Genomic DNA, 20,354 nt, shown 5'->3' with positions numbered 1-20,354 from the left:
AGCAGCTACGTTGGAGAAGACTGAACAGAATTACCTGTAAGAAAAAACTGAATCTACATCCTGATATAATGCAGTTTTCCATGCCAGTGAAGCTCTTACCAATAATTGAATTCCTGTAAGAAGAAGTGGAGAGGAGAAGAGTGGAACAGAGGGAGAGCACCTTTACGCTACGACCCACTTCACCCAGCCTCCTTATAATTAGCCTGCATACGAAGGGGGTGGGGGGGGGAGAGAAAGAGGAAAGAGAGAGAGAGAGAGAGAGAGAGAGAGCCCGAAATAGAGAGGTGAAATAAACGTCAGATGAAGGTGCTCCTCTCCTCTGCTGCAGGCCATGTTACACCTCAAGCTCTGATTATTCTCATTACCTGATTAGCAAAGGGTAGGGGTGGACGCACGCATGCAGACACACACACACACACACACATATGCGCATACGCTGCCGCTCATATCTTGATCCCTCGCTCATGTTCTGCTTTATCAGTTCTGCTCAATGTAGCACATTGTCCGCAGCGTTGAAGAAAGGGGGATGAAAATATGCCATATTTGTATTAATTAAGAAAGTGTGAAGAGCTGCATATCCACAGAATGAATAAAATAGGACTTTGAGGGCCCGTAATAGTAATAATTTAGTTTCACACCTTCCTATAAGCTCAGGAAATGCTGAGAATTAAATCTTGCATGTATTCAATCACTGCCGAGGGAAGAAATAAAAAAAAAAGGAGTGGATTGTTGAGCAGAACTGGTCAGTGAATTAGGAAGCCAAAGATCAAGTCCTCTCAGAGCTATGAGTGCCTATTCAGTACACCACCATCTGCTAGGATGGCCTTTCAACGGCTGCAGCCAAGACTGATTCACCCAGAGAGAGGCAGAGGGATGGACACTGTCCTTTGTTGAAGTGCGAATGTTGACCGTAGGTCAGAGTGCATTCACACATGACAATGATTCCCACTCTTACATATGGCACTCACACTATCCCTTTCTTTCTCTTTCTCTCTCTCTCTCTCTCTCTCTCTCTCTCCCTGTCCTTCCCCACCACCCCTGCCCTTCCCCGCAGGGCCTTTGGCCTTGGCATCTCAGAATCCCGTCAGTGGGAGTTCCTGCACCATGCAGCTGCCCGCTATCATTACTGCTGTTGACCTTTTGACCTAAAGCTAGAAGTTCCATCCAGTCAACGTTGAACCACACTGCTGAACATATACACACTCCTGGCCATTTACAAACTCCTGAAAAAGAAAGAGAGCTATAGAGGCCGATTGGCACCGGGTCGCTTCGAGCCTTTGGCCCCAGTCTCTCTAATGACCATTAAATGTAGTGCATGACTCTATCAGGTCCCATCAGCTGCAGGTCGCTGCTGGCTCCGACACCAGCAGCTCGAGACATGCTTAGGCCTGACGTGCCCTCACTCCAGCCCTGCAGTGCTTGAGCTCTAAACTCGAGAGTGTGTAGAGTAGCGTGCCATGGCACAGGCCAGGCCCGTATGTGTGTGAGAGAGTGAATAAGTGGATGCCCCCTATCTGCCCTCTGCGTACTAACTCATTGGAAGGCAAACTGCAGCAGAAGCATGGAGCTGACATGAATTCATGTGGGTAATTGTAAACGTGCAAGCCAGGGGGGGGATGTAGAAAAGCATGCATGTGGCATGATGATGGAGGTTGAATTCCAGTATGAATTCCATATGATCAAAAAGAGAAATGCGTCAACTAGCACCTTAACTAGCAGGCTGTGTCTGTTTACAAACCGGTCAACAAATCACCAGTGTCCTCCTAGCAGTATTACCATAGCCCACAGTTCACTTGGGTCATAAGTAGCTTACTAAACCAGTTTCCATTCTTACTGCGTCACCAATGAAGGCCATTTCTTTATGATTTATCTAATCAGTGGTTAAAGAGGCAGTCATTGCTAATCGTTTGATCCTTGGCAATTCCATAGTCATCTGTGTCTCGGGCGAGCATCTATACTGACAAAACAGAAGCGGCAGTTAGCATTCTCCTCCAAGCACATTGAGTAGTCCAGTGATGTGAAGCCAACTATCTTAACTTGTCTTGGAGAAAGCCCAAGTTGTCCTACTCTCTCAGGTTGTTAGCCTCATGTGATACTATTAGTAAGCTGGTGATGGGAAGGGGGATTCGCTTGACACTTGAATAATCTACAAATGATTTGTAAAAAGACGAGATGGTATTTACTACTTTCCTCTGGGTGTCCAATAGAGAGAGGTGTTCCTTTTTTCTAAATATTGGGTTGCCATGTGCTTGTAAAGAGATCTTTTGCTTAAGAACCCTTTGCAATGAGCTGCTGTGCTAATGTCCATAATTTTAATGATTTTTCCCATTCTTCCACTAAACCTCTCTGCTCTTACGCTAACTCGCTGCAGTCGTCTGACATTAACGTCCCCTTTTCTTGACATTTCTGTCGACTGAACACGAAGGCCGCTTTTAGTTCAAACGCCTTTGCTTTCCCTCTCCTCTCTAATAGTCATTAACTAAGGCTAAAGAGCCATCTTTTGGCCCCCTCTCCCTCAGACTAATGGCATCGACTGAGCCTATTGACTGGGTATTGTCTTTAGAGACCTGCTGGGCAGCAGTTGACCACCTCCTATTGAGTGTCTCTCGCTCGCTCTGTACCGTTACACAGATTTTATCTCTTATCATTGACATCGTTTGTTTAGCGTCCACCCCACAGGTTGTATGGCATTCTGAGCGAATGTGTGAATTGGATTTGCCCTTTGGAAATCAACGTTGCATTTGTCCGGGTGATTGTTTTCAAAGGGCCGCTCAACTTTTTGACTGTGGCTTTTGTTGGCTATTATGGCTTTATGTTGTGGACCAGCGAATGAAAGTTGCAAAGAAAGCTTTGAACGGTCAGTACAAGAGCCATATTCACTCGGATGATTTCTAATATTCAGGGTGAAAGTTGGTGAATGCGCTTATTTGACATTTGTGGTGTGCTTTAATGTAAACAAAAGCAGCCCTCTTCTGCCCGAAGCCAAAGCAATTACAGTTTGTGAAATTAGTTTCACTCACTCTATCTGCACTGTCTGCTAGTGCAGCTCATCCCGTCAGACAGCGTTTGAAAGGAGCAGTGGGGAAACCGCCAGGCCCTTGGTCCTGGCGCACTCGCCATAATTAAGTTCAAGCGGCGGCTGGAAGAATGAAGACCCACTGCTTTAATGAGAAAGAAAGAGTCGAATGTTGTCCTAATTTAACGTGCTGCGTCCCCTGCCCCTGTCTCTTGGTCTCTACCTTAATGCCTTTTCTGCCTGGCTATTCCAGTGAGAAGCCATGGGCTTGGCTCCTGTTTGTTTGGGCAGATATAAAGGGGCAGAGGAGGGGCGGGTTATATAACGCGGCGCTGTGTTTTAAAGGGTAGAAGGAACAGTCTGGCTAAGTCTATTAGATTAACATATGGTGATTAGACGTAAATGTACAGCCCTAATGATCCATATTAAGTAAAGTCTTTTGAGAGGGCCAGCTCTCAGAACCCAGTTTGTTGGGCATCAATCACCCATAACAACATTGAGCAGCTCTGTGCCCCCCCTCCTCCCCCCTTCTCTCACTTTCTCTCTCTCGCTCGCTCTCTGTACAGAATGGGGTTTTTGAAGGTGAAGTTGATCATACAAAGGGTTCCCATTTGCCTCAGCTACCGTCCATGTGCGTGATATGAATAATGTTACCTGTAGAAGACCATCTGGAAGTAGTTTGTGTGTGCATATACACCAAATGGGCAAAGTATTGGGTCATACCTCTTAATCATTGAATTCAGGTATATAAAATCAAGCTCTAGCCATGCAGTCTGCCTTTACAAACATTAGTAAAAGAATGGGTTGTTCTAAAGAGCACACTGAATTCCAGCATGGTACTGTAATAGGATGTCACTGTTGCAACAGGTCAGTTCATTACATGTTCTCCCTCCTAGAGATTTCATGATCAGTTGTAAGTGGTATTATCAAAAAGTGAAAGCATTTAGGAACCAGGGGTTTGACTAACTCTTTACCTGCCTGACTGCATTGTGCCAAATGTAAAGTTTGGTGGAGGAGGGATAACGCTATGGGATTGTATTTCAGGGGTTGGCCTAGGTCTCTTTGTTCCAGTGAAGAGAAATCTTACAGCAAGACATTTTGGACAACTGGATGCTTCCAACTTTGTGGAAACGGTTTGGGGAATGCCCTTTTTACTTCCAGCATGACTGTACACCATTGCACAGAGCAAGGTCCATAAACCAAATTTTTTTCTTGGATGAATGAGCAAAACTTACCACAGACACACTTTTGTAGAAAGCCCTCCCAGAATAGTGGAAGCTTTTATAGCTGCAAAGAGGGGTCGAGCTCCATATCAATCCTCAGTATTTGCGTTCATGAAGGCATCTTTTGAATGCAGACCTTAAGGATACTTTTGTGGACCGCATGAGTTCCCATGAACAGGTGCAAAATGCAAACAGTTTAACACTTCAAATGAACTCCAGACCCTAATATCTCATGAACTAACAAGGATAAGGTAAAGGTAAAAGGTAAAGGTGCACATATTTGTCACTGCATAGCGAAATGTGTCCTCCGCATTTAACCCATCTGTGGTAGTAAACACACACACACTAGTGAACTAGGGCCAGTGAGTACACACACACCCAGAGTGGGGGGCAGCAACTCCAGCGCCCGGGGAGCAGAGAGGGTAAAGGGCCTTGCTCAAGGGCCCAACAGTGGCAGCTTGCCGAGCCCGGGAATCGAACCCACAACCTTGTTATCGACAGCCCGGCGCTCTAACTGCTGAGCCACCACTGCCCCACTGATACAGACCACACCTAACATTAATCACCTTATCAGTTATAAATCTTTAACGCTTTATTCTAAATCCATCATTTGAGGTGTTGTATTAGGGCAAAGTCGCAAATTGTGTGACTGTCCAAATACTTATGGACCCCACTGTATATCATATGACCACTCTGAAGGAAACCGCAGAGTAAGCTCTGCAATAATTGCGTGTGGGTGTTTTGCTCATTGATGCTTAGTGGCCATTCAGGTGGAGATGGATAGTACAGTCAAAGGACTTTCCCCAGTCTCAGCTGTGTGTGTGGGATTCACTCTCCTGCCCTCATCAGTCATCTCCGCACGCACACTCAGACACACAGTTGCTGACCAGCACCCAGCAGCAAGACTGCTTAACGCGCGCTCAAGCGAACAAATCTGTGTATCTTTTTCTCTTGTCACAGTGGCCCTTCTGTGTGAGTATGTGTTGACATGCATGTCGTCCCTGTTGTAAGAAATGGCTTGCATTTAAAGGGCCCATGTCATGGAATATTAACCCTTTCTTCTCCCATACTATTGAACCATTGCAAACACCCCCAACTTAGAAGGTAAACCTATTTAGTCAACCTATTAAAAGTGAACCTGTGAGGTCTGTTATCACCATGCCCTTACCCCAGTGTGCAAACTTAATTGTCATTGGAACATTGGAAGTTCCTAAGTGATGTTAAGCACAGATGGCTGGTATGTGTTCTGACAGGCTAAGCAGTGTGTTTGCCTGGAATGGATCAGTCCAGGAGTCAAGGGGAAGGCTGTTGTAGGCCACTGGCACACCCATATGCATGTGAACACTTCTGCGGCCCATAAACGCTCTCATCGCCAGCAGCAACCAGGCCAGGCTTTGTAAGGCCTCAAGTGGGCATCCTGGGGTGGAAATGCTAGGGCACTTCAGAGTCCCGTTCGCTCAATACTGAAGCAGTGAACGTTCCTGCTGAGTAGATTATTATATCTGAGACTAAGCACACACAAAACATTATCCCAATTTGAATGAAAGGAAATTACTGTGGCTCTGCAGAGGCCAGCCTGGCCATAATGGCCTAAAACACTGCCTCAGATGTGAGCTATTCTAGCTTCTAACTGGTTCTTAAATGCTGTCCCGTGATGCTTCTTCCTCACTCGCCCTGCTTTATTGATGCTGGAGCCATGTGCAACAGTCTCCACGAGTGCTGCGCCATTGACTTCCCTTTCATGGCCTGGCTGCCCAGAGCCTTCTACATGGGAGCCATGTGTGAAGTGCTTCTAAACTGATGAAACAGCAAAGGCGCAATTGTGCCATCTCCAGTCTACCACCCTGCTGAGAGCCTGGATCAAGACCTCAGTAACACCATGTTCTGTGGAGTGGGCATTAAAGCGGCTGATGGATTTCATGGATTTAGATGAATGTAATGATATCTCTCTGATATGAGTGTTTTTTCCCCCCCTATCGTTTGTGAGAAGAACGACTCTACTCAAGTACTTTACTGAGTCAGTCCCAGCCAACACTTTATAATGGCTATTTTTGCTTATATGCTTCTATATTTATGTAGATCAGTGTTTAAGGATGACATACACATATTATTAGTGAGGCACATTTTCAGATGTTGGGACTGAGATGCAATGGCAGATTTTTATCTGTGGTTAAGTTTGCTGCATTTGCTGCATAACACTTGGTGTACAGCTATTGTGCATGGGGCATGTGCAAACTGAATGCAATCAGATACTCACATCAATGCTCTAAAATCTAGAACAACAACAAAAAGCAGGATAAACTGACCTCATGTGTACATGTGACCTCATGTACAAAATGTAGGTGTGCTCATAGTGTATAATTTACTGTTCCAACATTTAACAGTGCATACAATATCATATATTACATATTTCCAGATCCCTGTCCCAATCTAACATTACATTTACATTAATGGTATTTAGCTGACACACTTATCCAGAGGAACTTATAAGGTTACTCGTATTACGGAGGTGGGCAAATTTAGTGTCTTGCCCAGGGATACTTATTGGTGTAGCACAGCATAGTCAGACCGGGAATTGAACCCCAGTCTTCCACAAGGTGTGCTAGCTCACTGGTAGTGGTGCTATCTGTTGCACCACACCAACCACCAACATGTTTTGCATGGTTTAAATTGAACTGGTGAGGGGAGCTTCCATAAATATGACTGGAGCGTAACCCAAGTTACCACAGAGTGTGTTCCGAGTCAACAAGGAGCTGTGAAACCGAGTGAGTTGGATACCACATGGTATGAGTTGGATATTTATTTTAACTTGGACTGAGCGGTCCTCTATTAAAAGCTCTCTTGTCCTTAAGCCTGACCCTTTTAACCGTTGTTACCTTTTGTTTTCTCGTCCTTTCCCTCATACTTGTAGTGTTTATTGATGTCCGTGCTTTGACTATGTGTTCACACTCCAGTGCTCCCACCCCTGTCTCCTAATTCTAATGAAAGGGCTCAAAGCAACAGACGAGTGCTGAGGGCAGGACAGCTGCTTTAAGGTGATTTAGAGGCGTCTGTCCTGGCATCCGCGGGGCTGCCTATGGATTTACTGCAATAGCGGAAGACTGCGGCCATAACCCCGCACAAGCTGTGGGGAATAAGCGCCATTAACGTTATCGTATAAGTTATACCACGTCCGCGCACAATGTCAATACCCATATATCCTGCTTAATAAAAGGCACGGGTGTGGAAGTCTGGATCTTTTAGATCTTTAAGCCGTGTATCAAATATAGAAACGTGTAGGTTGACGCAGGAGACTTTCAGTACCACAGTCAGCTATTAGAGGAAGTTGAGTGATTGGTATTGGACTTTTTTGGGGGGGATAATAGAGTTGTCGATAAGACATGTGTGGCATAGAAGGAAAGGAGGGTACGAGTGGAATTATTGGAGTTTTTGTGGGAGCAGTGTGCCCAGTTAAAGGAACCTTCCAACCTCTTTTCAGTCTAATCTCTATGTGTTGTGTATGGTCAGTTGCAACAGTCCAGAGAAAATCATTGAGCTGCTTTTCCCTATGCTTAGAAAAGAGCAGAAGGTCTGTTGACTTGAACACTTATAATAAAAGCCAATGGCTAGTTGCTGAATTCTGTAATTAAAAGCAGTCATTTCCATAAGTACTTGCCAGTGACAGTTTTTAGAATGGCACCAAAATGGCTTTAATTCATTGCATTAACCCTAAGAAATGCATTGCCCATTTAGGAGTATGACATTATTTTATACAGTCTCTCCATTTTCACAGGCTCCAAAATAATTGGACAAACTGGCATAGTTTGAAAAATAATGAATGTCTTTAATACTCGGATATTCCGAAGCCTGGAACCCATGGATATTACCAAATGACAAGTTTCTACCCTTAAATTGTTTTGCCAGACCTTCACTGAATCCACCTTAAGTTGCTGTATGTTTGTGGGTGTTTCTATCTTTAAGTATGTGAAAAACATACTCAGCACACCACATATCACATTGGGCTTTGCCATTCAATCGGTTTTTCAGCAGTTGATTGAATCTGAGCAGAAAGTATAGCTCTATACACTTCAGAATTCACCCTGCCACCTCTATCAGCAGTCACATCTTCAATAAACAACAGTGACTAGTGAGTTCTATTGACAGCCATACATGCCCATGCCATAACTGTGCCTCCGCCATGTTTGACAGATGATCTGGTATGCTTTTTTTTTCTGTCAGTTTAACCTGACCTTTCTGCTCAAACGTTATCAGTGTATTTAAATATCATTTGTATTTAAATTCATGAAGGCGTCTCTTGATTAAAGACAATAATACTCTTGCATGCTCAAGAGTGCTCTTGACTTGATTAGTTGATATTTTTACACCAATGAAGGAATTCTGCATTCATCTACTTTTGTTGTCCTCTGTTGTCTTTATAAGAAAAAATAGTTGTTATAGTAATTCCTGATGTTTTTGCCATCTCTCTGATGGGTATCTAATAGCCCTAATGATGGCCTTCACTTGCATTGTCGCCTCTTCTCAAGTCAAGTCAAGTGGGTTTATTGTCATTTCAACTACATACAGAGTACACAGTGAAACAAAACAACGTTCCTCCAGGACCATGGTGCAACATAGACAGTGCATACAAGACACAAGTGCAACACAAACAAACAAGTGCGGACAGACAACACAACACAGTACAGACAGAGGATAATAAATAATGACGGTAGTGTGCAAGTTGTGCAATGTGCAATAAATAGAGTCCTCTTACACTTTCTAAAGCTTTTCTGTGGTGGCATCGTTTCATAGAGCACAGCAGTTGGTAAGCAAGAATCCTTTAGGTATTTGTATATATTTGTATAGAAAGTAATTTGCTTTTTCAGTTAGATTAGATTCCCAGGGGGGAAAAGTAGTGGCAGTAAGTAGGTGGATTTTACAAAGACCTCCATAAGAAAACCTCAGGTTTATTGAAATGTAAAATAAGGAATTGCTGTTTTACTATGTTGCTTTAGGTGGTTGGGGCAGTTCTTATGAACTGTTTAAAACCTGTTAATATGTAACCTGTAAACCTATATTGCAATAGCTGTCGCATATTGTTTTTTTTTACTGGTGTTTACTGGTGGGTTTCAGCAATTCCTCTGACTCCTTTTTAAGTGAGATTCTGAAAAATGAATTAGTGCTGACACTTCCCTGTTGTTCTCTCAACTAATATGTCAATGTCACAGTAATCCTCTTACACTTTCTAAAGCTTTTCTGAAGTGAAATGTCCTGGAGATGAACCTGACACTGGCTTTTTTTCCTTTTTTTTTAATAAAGTGTGCCCATAGATGCCCAATATGTGTATAATCTGTGACACCTTTCAGACATCTTGAGGTCTGCTCATCTTTTTCCTGTACCTCAGTCCTTTCATTGTATTTGTAGGAGGTGTGTCATTTTCAGTGCTCTACATGCTTTATTTAAGAATGCAGTCAGTGATGGCGTTGTGGCTTTTAGAGAGGTTTGTGAAACAGAAGAGAAAAGGAAGCGAGCATGTGAAAGGCCGGGGTGACCATGCCCTAATGATGCTTTTTTTTTTTTTTTTTTTTTTTTTCAGGCTTGCTTTTTCCCCCAGTTTCCTTTTTTTTCTCTCCGATTGCCTGTATTCTCACACCTAGAAAACTAGGAAATAGGAAAAAAAAACAGGTGTTACAGATTTCTAACAAGCCTCTCCAACTGCTAATGGCTTAAGAAGAAAGAAAAGAAAGGGAGGTGGAGGAGGAAAAATTATTCTCTGTACTTACCCCTTAAATTTTCTTGGAAATATTTTAAAGTAGTCTTTGGCTGTCAGAATCACAGAAAAGAGTGGCTGTGCTAATGAGATCCCTCTTACTCTCCCTCTCGCTTTCAACAGCCTCTCTTGCTCCTTCCTCCGTTGCTTTCTCATCTCTGCTTCTTTCATTTGCCCTCTTTCTTTCAATTTCTCGCGCTCGTATTCTTAAGTATTCAAACGATATTTTGCGAATCAATGTGCTTGCACTTTGCCGTTGCGGCCTGCATCTTAGCCTTCCACGCTTCCTGCTTTTGCATTTATCCCTCTCTTGGTTGACTCGAGCTTGTCTGAGAGTGTAATCCACTCCTGCTCGGCAGACTTTGTCTGGATTTGTGTGGATGTTTGTCTGCCTGTGTGTCTGTCTTATTGTCAACATCTCAATGTCATCCCTCTCTCTCTCCGTTCACTTTCTCTCCCTCCAGCAAGCAGTAAAGGAGAACGGGCGGAGGCGGGAGGCGGAGGAGAAGCAGCGGAGAGCGAGGGCAGCCAAAGAGAAGGCCGAGCGCGAGAAGCAGGAGCGGCAGCAGAGGAAGAAGAGGTTGCTGGATGTCAATGCAGGTAAAGCAGACATTTGTGAACATGCAGCTGTGGGAAGGCAAATGAAACAATGCTTAATTAGAGTGTAATTGTGATAATTGTGTTTAATCTTGACTAAAGGACAACATCCAAACTTACTAAAGAACATGGTTCATTGAATGTCTGAAGGTAATCTGGAGAGCTGTTAAAAAAGCCCAAATTCACCACTGTTAGCTTAATGCTAACGTTACGTAAGGCAAATTCCCTATTAACAGGCTCCATGGCATTAGCATTATCAAAGAAATTTTCCTGGTTCGTGTGTAATGACATGCTTGGCTGGCTCATGTTCATTTGATCTTTTAGCGCAAACAAGCTTAAAAGGTTGAACATGGTCTGTCTGGCGTGTCTGTTGACTTTCTCTCTCCACCTTACAAAGCAGCACTCTCCAGAGACAGCCAATGAGAGCAGTGGTCATTAATCACCACATCCAAAAATCCACAAAAAGCTGTTTATCCTCAGAAAAATGAATGGCAGGGTAAAACACATCATATAAACCCTGACCTCATGCTAGTCACGGTTGTCGTTCAGGGAGAACAAGGTACTATAATAATTTAATGGTAAGTAAAATAGGTTTACGTTAATGTTAAGAACCAGTAAATCAAACCGCTCACAAATAGATTTGGCTAGCTTAGGCAACAGAAAATGTAGAAAATTGTGTTTTACGACAGTTGCTACTCCCCTACCCATGACATCTTATCCTGCCGAAATGGGTTTCTAACCAGATAGGTTTGCTTCTGCGGATTAGTGCTTTCAACCAATACTCTGCAGATCAATTTTAGGTAATAAACTTCTTTCATTTACATGTTGCAAACCCAAATTACTACTAAGAAACTTGCTAATTGAGGAGAGAAAGAGGACCATCCCAGAGAGCCAGGCTAATTATATTCTCTTGCAGTCCAGACCATGGAAGCATGGGGCATTAGAAGGGTGTGCCACTTGAGAGCTCCCCACTTTTATAGAGCAAAAAAAGCATTCCTCTTACATTATTCCATTGGAAAAATAGCTGGGAATACGTCCATACTTTTAATACACAATTCATATTGCTATATGAAGCATACTTGTTTACATGTCATATGTTACATTCAGCAAATTAGAAACACTGTACAGTTGTATGCAAAAGATTGGGAACCCATGGTCAAATTACATTTGTGAAGTTCAAGCAAGTTCTCATCCATTATGAATTCCAATATATTGCAATAAATAATTAGATAAATAAATATATTATGTGCAAAAGTAACATAAAAAGTGCATATAATTATACCTCTTATCAAAGTGTATGTGATGTATTGTATTTATGGCATTCCCAACACAATGTGCTTAAAACTATGGCAGAATAGTAATGTAATAGTAATTACATATGGTTTATACCCAGTCAAGCTCAAAGCGCGCCAGCACTGGCAACCAGCGCCATGATGTTTGATTGTGTGTAATAATTGGTTTCTTAATAACATGAAGAAATAGTGTTTAAGGGTCATCAGAAAATTCTAATTCACATAATTGTATGCTAGTATCAAATATAATGTGTTCTCTGGAGAAAAGGGGACCTCCTCTTAACTTCAGCTTCACCCATCATCTAGCAGTCCCAAAGTTCCTTTACATAGAAACCCTGGAGTCTGAACCTAAACAATAGGAATGGACCAGCCTTAAACATGCATAGACAACAGGTAGATTTAGCTGTTTCTGGTGGTCCATTGTCTGCAATTCTCTTTAGGTGCTTGTGGTTGCTTTGGATGCCTTTAATACTGCCTTCCGTCTAATTTCAGGTTCCCTAATACGTGTTCCCTAAAATGTGTCATCCGACCAATGTTTGCATAAGACTGTACTTACTGTAATTACTGCCATCATCTACTATCTCTAGAATAACCTACTAGAAAATAACTACAACTACAACTACTACCTTTTTACCATATAATAGTACATAAGTTTGTATGTACTATACATAAACAACTACCTGTTGTGTTTATTACTCACTGTAATAGCAAGAGTAGGGACCCTTTGGATCCTTGGTAGCTCAGCCCTGACCAGGCACTGCTAAACATATTAATTTCAAGCAAGTAAATGGTTGACAAGCTGTTCTCTCCATAACCCGTTGGAACAACTGGTTTAGTTTGCCTTCGTTGTTGTGGACCCCTGGTACTGCTTTACCCTTCCCAATTTGGGAACACCTGGCTCAGCACAAAGCTTAAATGTTTATCTTACTAGCTTGGCCCTCTGTTCCAGTACACACTGCAAGCTTATGTATTAGAGACGTTAATGCTACAGTAATGTGGTGTAACTCGTACAGCAAACAAGTTTCATTGTTGTGTTCGTATTAATACACACTGATTATTCCACCCTGCCATGCATGGCCACGTTTCCCAGCAGCTCAACAAAGCAACCGTTGTTCGCTTTGCTCACTTGGATCTCATCTTAATTATTGCTCACAACCTTGCTTTATAGTCCAAGTAAAATATTCAGATGTCACCAAGTGGGTTTTTCCCTTATGTTTTAAACTTAGGACTGAAAAAGTGTTTTCAGATAATCTTTCAGAATTTTCCTCAGTAAACTTCTTATTGAACTGCACATCCTCTACTCTACCTGTTCGTGTAAAGCCTTTGCATTGCCTTGCCAATTTGGACGTGACTGAGGTAGGATCAGAACTATGGTAATTAAAGTGTTCAGTGTTGGTGCTGTTGAAAGTAACTTGATCGTGATGAGACAGCAGTGCTGCTCACCAAGTCACAGCAGAACAGTGTCAAACTGCTGTGTTTTAATCTCTGTGTGAAGCTACGCTTAGTGTGGAGCTAACTTAGCAATTAGCAGGCTGGCTAATGCTGCTTCCATAAACAGTAAACCACGAATTTGAAGCCACGTCCTCATATACCTACCACAGTATAGGACTGCATACTAAGTTGTGGTATAAAACTATGTATCACAAAGAGCTTAATTACGTACTCTTTGCTTAATGTAACATCCCAAAGGAAAATAGTCTTTTGTTGTTTTTGTCTGAAGAGACATGAAGCAGATCTCAATATTGTTTCGCTGGTTTCTGAAGTCTGAAGTCTTTCTCTATGAGATCAGTCTGACCAAAAGAGATCAAGCCACCTGTGAGACATTATTCTCATTCAAAGTGAGAAACCCGAAAGGTTGTTTCTCAGGAGCTGAGAACTTCAGAAACGTTGGTCTCAAACGGGACTTAATAATGTCTAGGATAAATAATGAGACTTACGTTATGTTATATTTAGAAAAAATACATGAGAATTGTGCTCTAAAATGTTTGTTTCCTGTAGAACATTTATTCGCTTACTTTTAATCAGCGTCATTTTTTCAGAGCTGTCCAGACGTTTGCATAGAACTGTATCTAGGAACTGTATCTGTGCTCAAGGATGTATCTGGATTGCAGAACAAAATGGGTGAAGCGATTGTAAGTGCGTCCGATTACTTACTTTTTGCTAAATTGCTAAAATAAGACCAGTCAGTTTTGGGTTGAGGTTTCCCCACCTTTTAACAAATTAGATTTGTTGTTAGGAGACTTCCTTCAACTATCTCAGCAAACATCGAGACTACACAGAGAGACAGGTCTTCAAAGTGTGCTTAAAGAATTTCAACTCTGCTTGACTCGGTACAGCTATGATGAACCTAACCTATATAACTGTATTTTGGTTGATTCCAATTACAGTCCTGTCAAATATTTTGGTAGGAAAGAACTTTGTTTGTCAGCCCAACTGTCTCTTAAACTCTGAACGTACCCTACTCTTGAGCTTGTTGACAGCTCTACTATTTCCCTACTCCTTTTAAACCCTGCGCCTCATGAGTGCACAATTAGTAGGTGGTCCTCTCTGCACTTTGTGTGAAGTACAGGCTTAGAAGCATGAACGTTAATTTTAGAACCATTACAAGTACATATTGCAGCTGCAGAAAGTCACATTTTGTTCTGGGCTTTGCTTTTGTCTGTACATAAAGCCCTGGGTTTTCACAGGGAGAGGTACATACCTGACCCTTTTTGTCTGTGTGCCAAGCCATATTAAATAGCAGTGCAATTTGCAAATAAATTGCCTGTGCTGAAAACATTAGTATATTTAATTATAATTCTAAAAATATTGTGTTTTGTTGGTATTTGTTACTCAAGTGTAATCTGCGAAAGATTTCAGTGTACCTGTTCATTGCAATATATGGAGAATGTCAAATAAGTCAATTACAGCAGACTTGCCCATCTCCCCCCTTCCGTTTTTACCCAGTTTAGTCATTGCCAGTTCCCACCTACTAGCTACGTCTCCACATTACACAGTGCTACCAGCACTGAGAGAATCATTAGACCTTGTAGGAGAGTTCTAATGGCTAGCCCTGGACCAATCATACTCTCTTGGGCACCCAGCTATGGGTGGCGGTCCATCACTAAAGATCAAACTTGCAATTTGTCTGATGATAGGGCCAACACTTAGAGTTGCTCCACTCAGAAGCCCCATAGATGACTTATTTGTAAAGATCATAAATTTGTGCCAGGCATCCACATTATCCCATCTCATGGCACAAGACGGTGCACATCTTTCCACAGCTGACTGAAAGAGCTAGGATACGAATCTAAAAGAGCAAAAGAGTCAGGTGATCATTGTCAGAGTGCTAGTTGTCTATGTCTTATGCTTTACGCAAGGCCTTTTAACATGTTTACAGACGATTTCAGTTCATTTGCGCCATCACCAGTGTGCATTTAATAAGTTGTTGCCTCAAATGCTTAAGATTATGATTTATGTTGAATCTGTTGAATAGTAGTTGCATAGTTTCATGGATGGTTTTGAGAATGGGTACTGATTCACAGACACCAAAGCCTGCTAAATGCTTTGAGCCAGCCCTAGCTATTAAGATACAAGGCCATGAAAAGCTGAGCATTTTTTTTGTAATTCAGCATTTGCAAAAGCTGAAGGATATATGAATGAAAAATAAATAAATGAAATAATGCCATAATAGACACTCAGTCAGCAGCTTGTGTTGTGTAATTCTTGCAGTTATTTACAACCTTTTTGGTGTATAACAGCATATCAGGACATAATTTAGCACTAGCAATAACGTCATCATATTTATTATATTTATTATATTTATTACTTGGGATGCGCTTCATAAGACTCTCAGTTTTAAGTTTGATTCTCAATCCGACTGTGGTACCTCCACTTTACAAGGACTGTGAACTGTGGTGATTGCACAAATCATTGGAGTGGGAGTGAATCCATGAACATTACTGAGATTGACTGAACTTGTTGTGTGTAGCAGAAATGAAACTCTTCAGAATTTCTACACAGCCATACGCACACACACTCACTCAAGCATCCATGAAAGGCAATAAGCAGCTATCTAAATGACTGAGTGGTGGAGGTAATAGAATAAAAAGAAGAGGAAATGATATTTGTGCTGTGATTTGGTTAGAGGATCAGCCAGGCACAATATCAGCAAAAACAATTTCCCCATTCTCTGTGCTGATGAGGCCTGTATACCAATAAGATGAGCGTTTACAGCTGATCGACTGATACGTTGCGCACACACACACACGTGCGCTGACTATTCTACCCCACTGCCCCTTAAAAACAAGATATTTCTGTTTGTTTATTTGTTTGTTTGTTTATTTTTATGCATTCATCCATCCGCTTCTTAATTAGGGGACCAAGAACCAAGAAAGATTTTTTTTTTTATTATTAAATCATTGTAAATTACCCTATGTAGTTTTCTAACCCTGTTACTGAAGAGCTACCTTCCCAGACTTTTAATCTAACCCCAAACCACCCCACATGATCCAGCTAAGTTGTGCCTTCTGAAAGTCCTGATTGGCTGAATGGAATGCATTTGATTTGTCATGGAGTTGAAACCTTCAGCTAGCTTTTCAGGAGAAGGATTGGAGATCATTAATGGAAATAAGAAAGTAATCGGTGGTATCTGGCGGTAAAAAATTGTGGATTGTTTTTGTTGTGGAATAAAATTGCTACACCTCCAAAACAGCCAGTCTGATCTCAAAATATTAAAACCACATGGATGGATTGAGATTAAAGCGAGACATTTGACACAGATTTGCTCTCAGGGGCCTCTTCAATGCACAATAAGAATAAAATAATTGAAATAATAAATAACGCAATTGCTGTTATTTTCTGTATCCCGCAGATAAATAATAGGTGTCATTTGCGTCTGTTCTTTTGACCGAACATCACTGTAACAATTGCAAGTCAGAAGGACTACTTGTCCTGCATTTTGCAAGTGCTCATAGTCTACAGATTTGTATACCAAGATGTCAGATACTAAAATGTCAGTCTGTACAAAACTTGATAAGCCAAGTTCTCATAATGGTGCATTAGGCCTTACTGAGCTGATTAGTGTTTGGACCCAGCATATTGCGTCACACGGCTATTTATTTGTTTATTTGTTTGTTTGTTTATTTGTTGTCTGTAATAAATGTGGTTAAAGTCACAGATAGGGCGAGTGTGTTGTTGGAGAAATCAAGGCCTGTTGTAGGAAGGAGAAAGACAACATACATCTGAGGAGGAAACATTAGCAGCTGTATACAGTGAAGCTGAACTTGCAAACCTTCTGACTGTGGGACTCTTTTTAAAGCTGATCTGCAGAATGTAAAGCTCTGTGCGCCGAAGTTTGACCACACGTGCACAAGTGAGAGAGTTTTTTATGTGTGTTTTCGATTCAGGCTAATCCTCAGTAGGAATGAGTCAAGGTTTTGTAAAGGACAGTCAGTGAGGCTTCACTGATTCTGCTCAGCCCTTTCAAATCAGATTCCAGCAGTTCTGTTCTTCCTCGAGATGGCCATGAGTATAGGGAAGCTTAAACTGAAAAAAATAAATGATTTGCAGGTTTCTTAAAATGCAGCCACCAGACACTATGACCTATAGTCAAGAGGAAAGACATTGTATTCTAACCGTTTATTCATAATAAAGTCTAGTTTGTCTTGTCTGGTTGGGCAATAACTTTGTTTGCACCTGGTCACTTCATGTGACTAGCATCTGGATTGAATTCTAATAAGATTTTAGGGTATCACCTTGTAGATGCTCACCTGACATTCAACTAACATTCCACTCTAAGTTTACTGTACATAACTGTCTATTGAATGTGACCCCACACCTAACAAACACTAACCCTTACCCTTAGTAATCTAACCCTATCCTTAACCTTGAAGAAACCCTTAATCCTAACCTTAACCTAAACCTTAAATCTAACCCTTACCTTTACCCTGATCCTGAATCAGCCCTAAATTATCTAAACCTAACTCTAACCTTGAATCAACCCTAAATTCTAACCCTGTCCTTAACCTAAACCTTAAATCTAACCTTAACATTGAATCAACCCTAAATCCTAACCTTAACCTTACCCTTGAATTACCTCTAAAGTCTAACCCTATCCTTAACCTTAACCTTAAATCCTAACCCTAACCCTTGCCTTGAATCAATCCTAAACCTAAACCTTAAATCTCACTCTAACCCTTGCCTTGAATCAACCCTAAATTCTAAACCTAAATCTTAAATCTTACTCTAACCCTAGCCTTAAATCAACCCTAAATCCTAAACCTAAACCGCAAATCTCACTCTAACCCTTGCCTTGAATCAACCCTAAATCTTAACTTTAACCTAAACCTTAAATTTAACCCTAAAAGGTAGGATAAAGTTAGGTTACATTCAATAGTCATATAGACAAATATTATTTATATTCAGCTTAGAGTTCAGTTGCAATTAATACAGATTCAGTTGAATATTTGTTGAACGAGGCGAGCATCTACAAGGCATCCACAATGGACAAGTGTTTTACAGATATTAGCCACATGCATTTAAACTTGGTAGTCAAATGCGTCTCCGGTTAGTCAGACCTGAAATCCGATTGCCGTGTGGACTAAATTGTGCAGATTAGCTCGTCGCACAGCAATTATTGCTGGTATTTTGTTTGTATTGGGAGGAGCTTTGATTGTTAAATTGGTCTTGAAGAGACGGACGTGTTTACACTGCTGTAACGTGGCTCAGATGCACTTCAGACCACCTTCTGAAGTGGTTTGAGAGATTGGATTTGTATCTGTGGCTTGGTTTTATCCAGATATAATCCTGATACTCAAGGTGTAAAGTAAGGAGTTCATTGGTGGTTCTGCACATTTCTCTCTGCTTCAGGAACAGTTGGCACTGTGAGTCAGCATGGTACTTCAATCCTGAGTACAGTTATTCTGCGTTTTGTCGAACAACACAAAGGAAGCACAGGGGTGTGCTTTTTTGGGCGTGAGACATTAGCTTATCGTTGTCGCACTTGGGGCACATTTTGTTGTTTGTCAGTACATCTTATTTTCCCTCGCTTCAATCAACCCTGAAAATAATAAAGAGGACAAATGCAATGTCCCCCTCTCTCTCTGTCTCTCTCTCTCTCTCTCTCTTTCTTTCTCTCTCTCTCTCTCGCATCACAGTCGATCTTCAGGAGAGACCACTTGCATGTTCCGTGCATTTGCATACGGAGTCTATGGAGATTGAAATTTCGATTCAAAAACCTGTCTGCCTGTGTGTGTGCACGCATGCATGTGTATATGTGTGTGTGTGTGTGTTTTCTTTGTACAGTGTGTGTGTGCCTGCCGTGTGACAAATCGCTTGCATTAAGTCCCAGGGCGCACGGTTGGAGGGGAGTGTTTGTCAAACGACAGATTACACATCAGAGTTTTATTTAACATTCCAAACAAGGCCGGCACATGGAACGATTCAGTCAGGGAGAGGGAGAGGGAGGGAGAGAGAGAGAGAGGGGAGGGAGGGAGATAGAAAGAAGCCTCCAGCTTTTCAAGCAGCTTTGCCCAGTGCTGAATGCAGTGGGTGCAAGACAGAAGGGGCGAGTAAGCAAGTGGATGGGAGGGAAAGAAGGAGAGAGAGATGAAGAGGCAGAGAGAGAGAGGCTGAGGGTCAGCGGGTCTCTCGGCCCGCTCTATAGCCGTGTAAATGCATCTCTCTCTCAGCTGGCCTCAGGTGCCTCTCAAGCTAATGGCGGCTGCCTGTCCACTCATCCGGGGTGATTGCTCTCTTCTCCATGGCCACTGAGCTACAGAGTGGCCCCTCTTACCCTTTGGCAGCTGGGCCCTAGTGTGTGCATACGTGTGTGTGTGTGTGTGTGTGTGTGTGTGTGTGTGTGTGTGTGTGTGTGTTTGGGCATGCTCGTGTGTGAGTTAACTGGTGCAGTTGTAGGAATTAGCCCTGGCCAGCACAGAGAGTGGCTGTGTTGTCTGAAAGCAGACAGAAAGTAGAGGCTGTCACACTGCCCCACGATTAGCCACACTTCAGATTCCACACACGATCTTTCGTGCGCACATACACACACACACACATACACACACACACACACACACACACACACACACACATACACAGGGTACCTGGCACCTGCATCCTGCATCAGATTGTGCCTGCAAACACACACACATCTCTCTCTCTCTCTCTCTCTCTCTCTCTCTCTCCAAAAAAAACAGTAGATGTGTTATTAATACTACTGTTATTACTGGAATATAATAATGACATAGTAATTATAATAATAGTGTAGGCCACATTAATAGAATGTGTGTTCGTATTTGTATTAATAGTTTAGTAGTGAGAGTAACCTTAGTAGCAATAGTCCTAATGTCCCAAGTACGTTTGTACTTTTTTCATTTTTGAATGATATTTTATTAATGGCATCCAGGGTAAATAGTTGTATGAGCACAAGTTTAGCAAAATTATAGAATATCATTGTCCTTAACAACAAAGTTCTCAGTTATGTAAGCGCCTTCTCACCA

The 20,354-nt window shown here is 41.9% G+C and overlaps 1 protein-coding gene across 1 annotated transcript in view; it reads left to right on the top strand.

Moving 5' to 3' along the window:
- diaph3 (diaphanous-related formin 3) overlaps positions 1 to 20,354 on the top strand; it is a 371,639-nt gene that overhangs the window by 256,411 nt on the left and 94,874 nt on the right. The window contains exon 25 of the mRNA XM_072660640.1: positions 10,450 to 10,585. Within this exon, the coding sequence (XP_072516741.1) occupies positions 10,450 to 10,585 (136 nt within the window). The remainder of the gene's footprint in view (positions 1 to 10,449; positions 10,586 to 20,354) is intronic.

Source organism: Salminus brasiliensis, chromosome 17 (genome assembly GCF_030463535.1).
Source record: "Salminus brasiliensis chromosome 17, fSalBra1.hap2, whole genome shotgun sequence".
NCBI classification, from domain to species: domain Eukaryota; kingdom Metazoa; phylum Chordata; class Actinopteri; order Characiformes; family Bryconidae; genus Salminus; species Salminus brasiliensis.
Note: the sequence above shows the minus strand (reverse complement) of the source record. Positions and strands in the feature narration are given on the sequence as shown.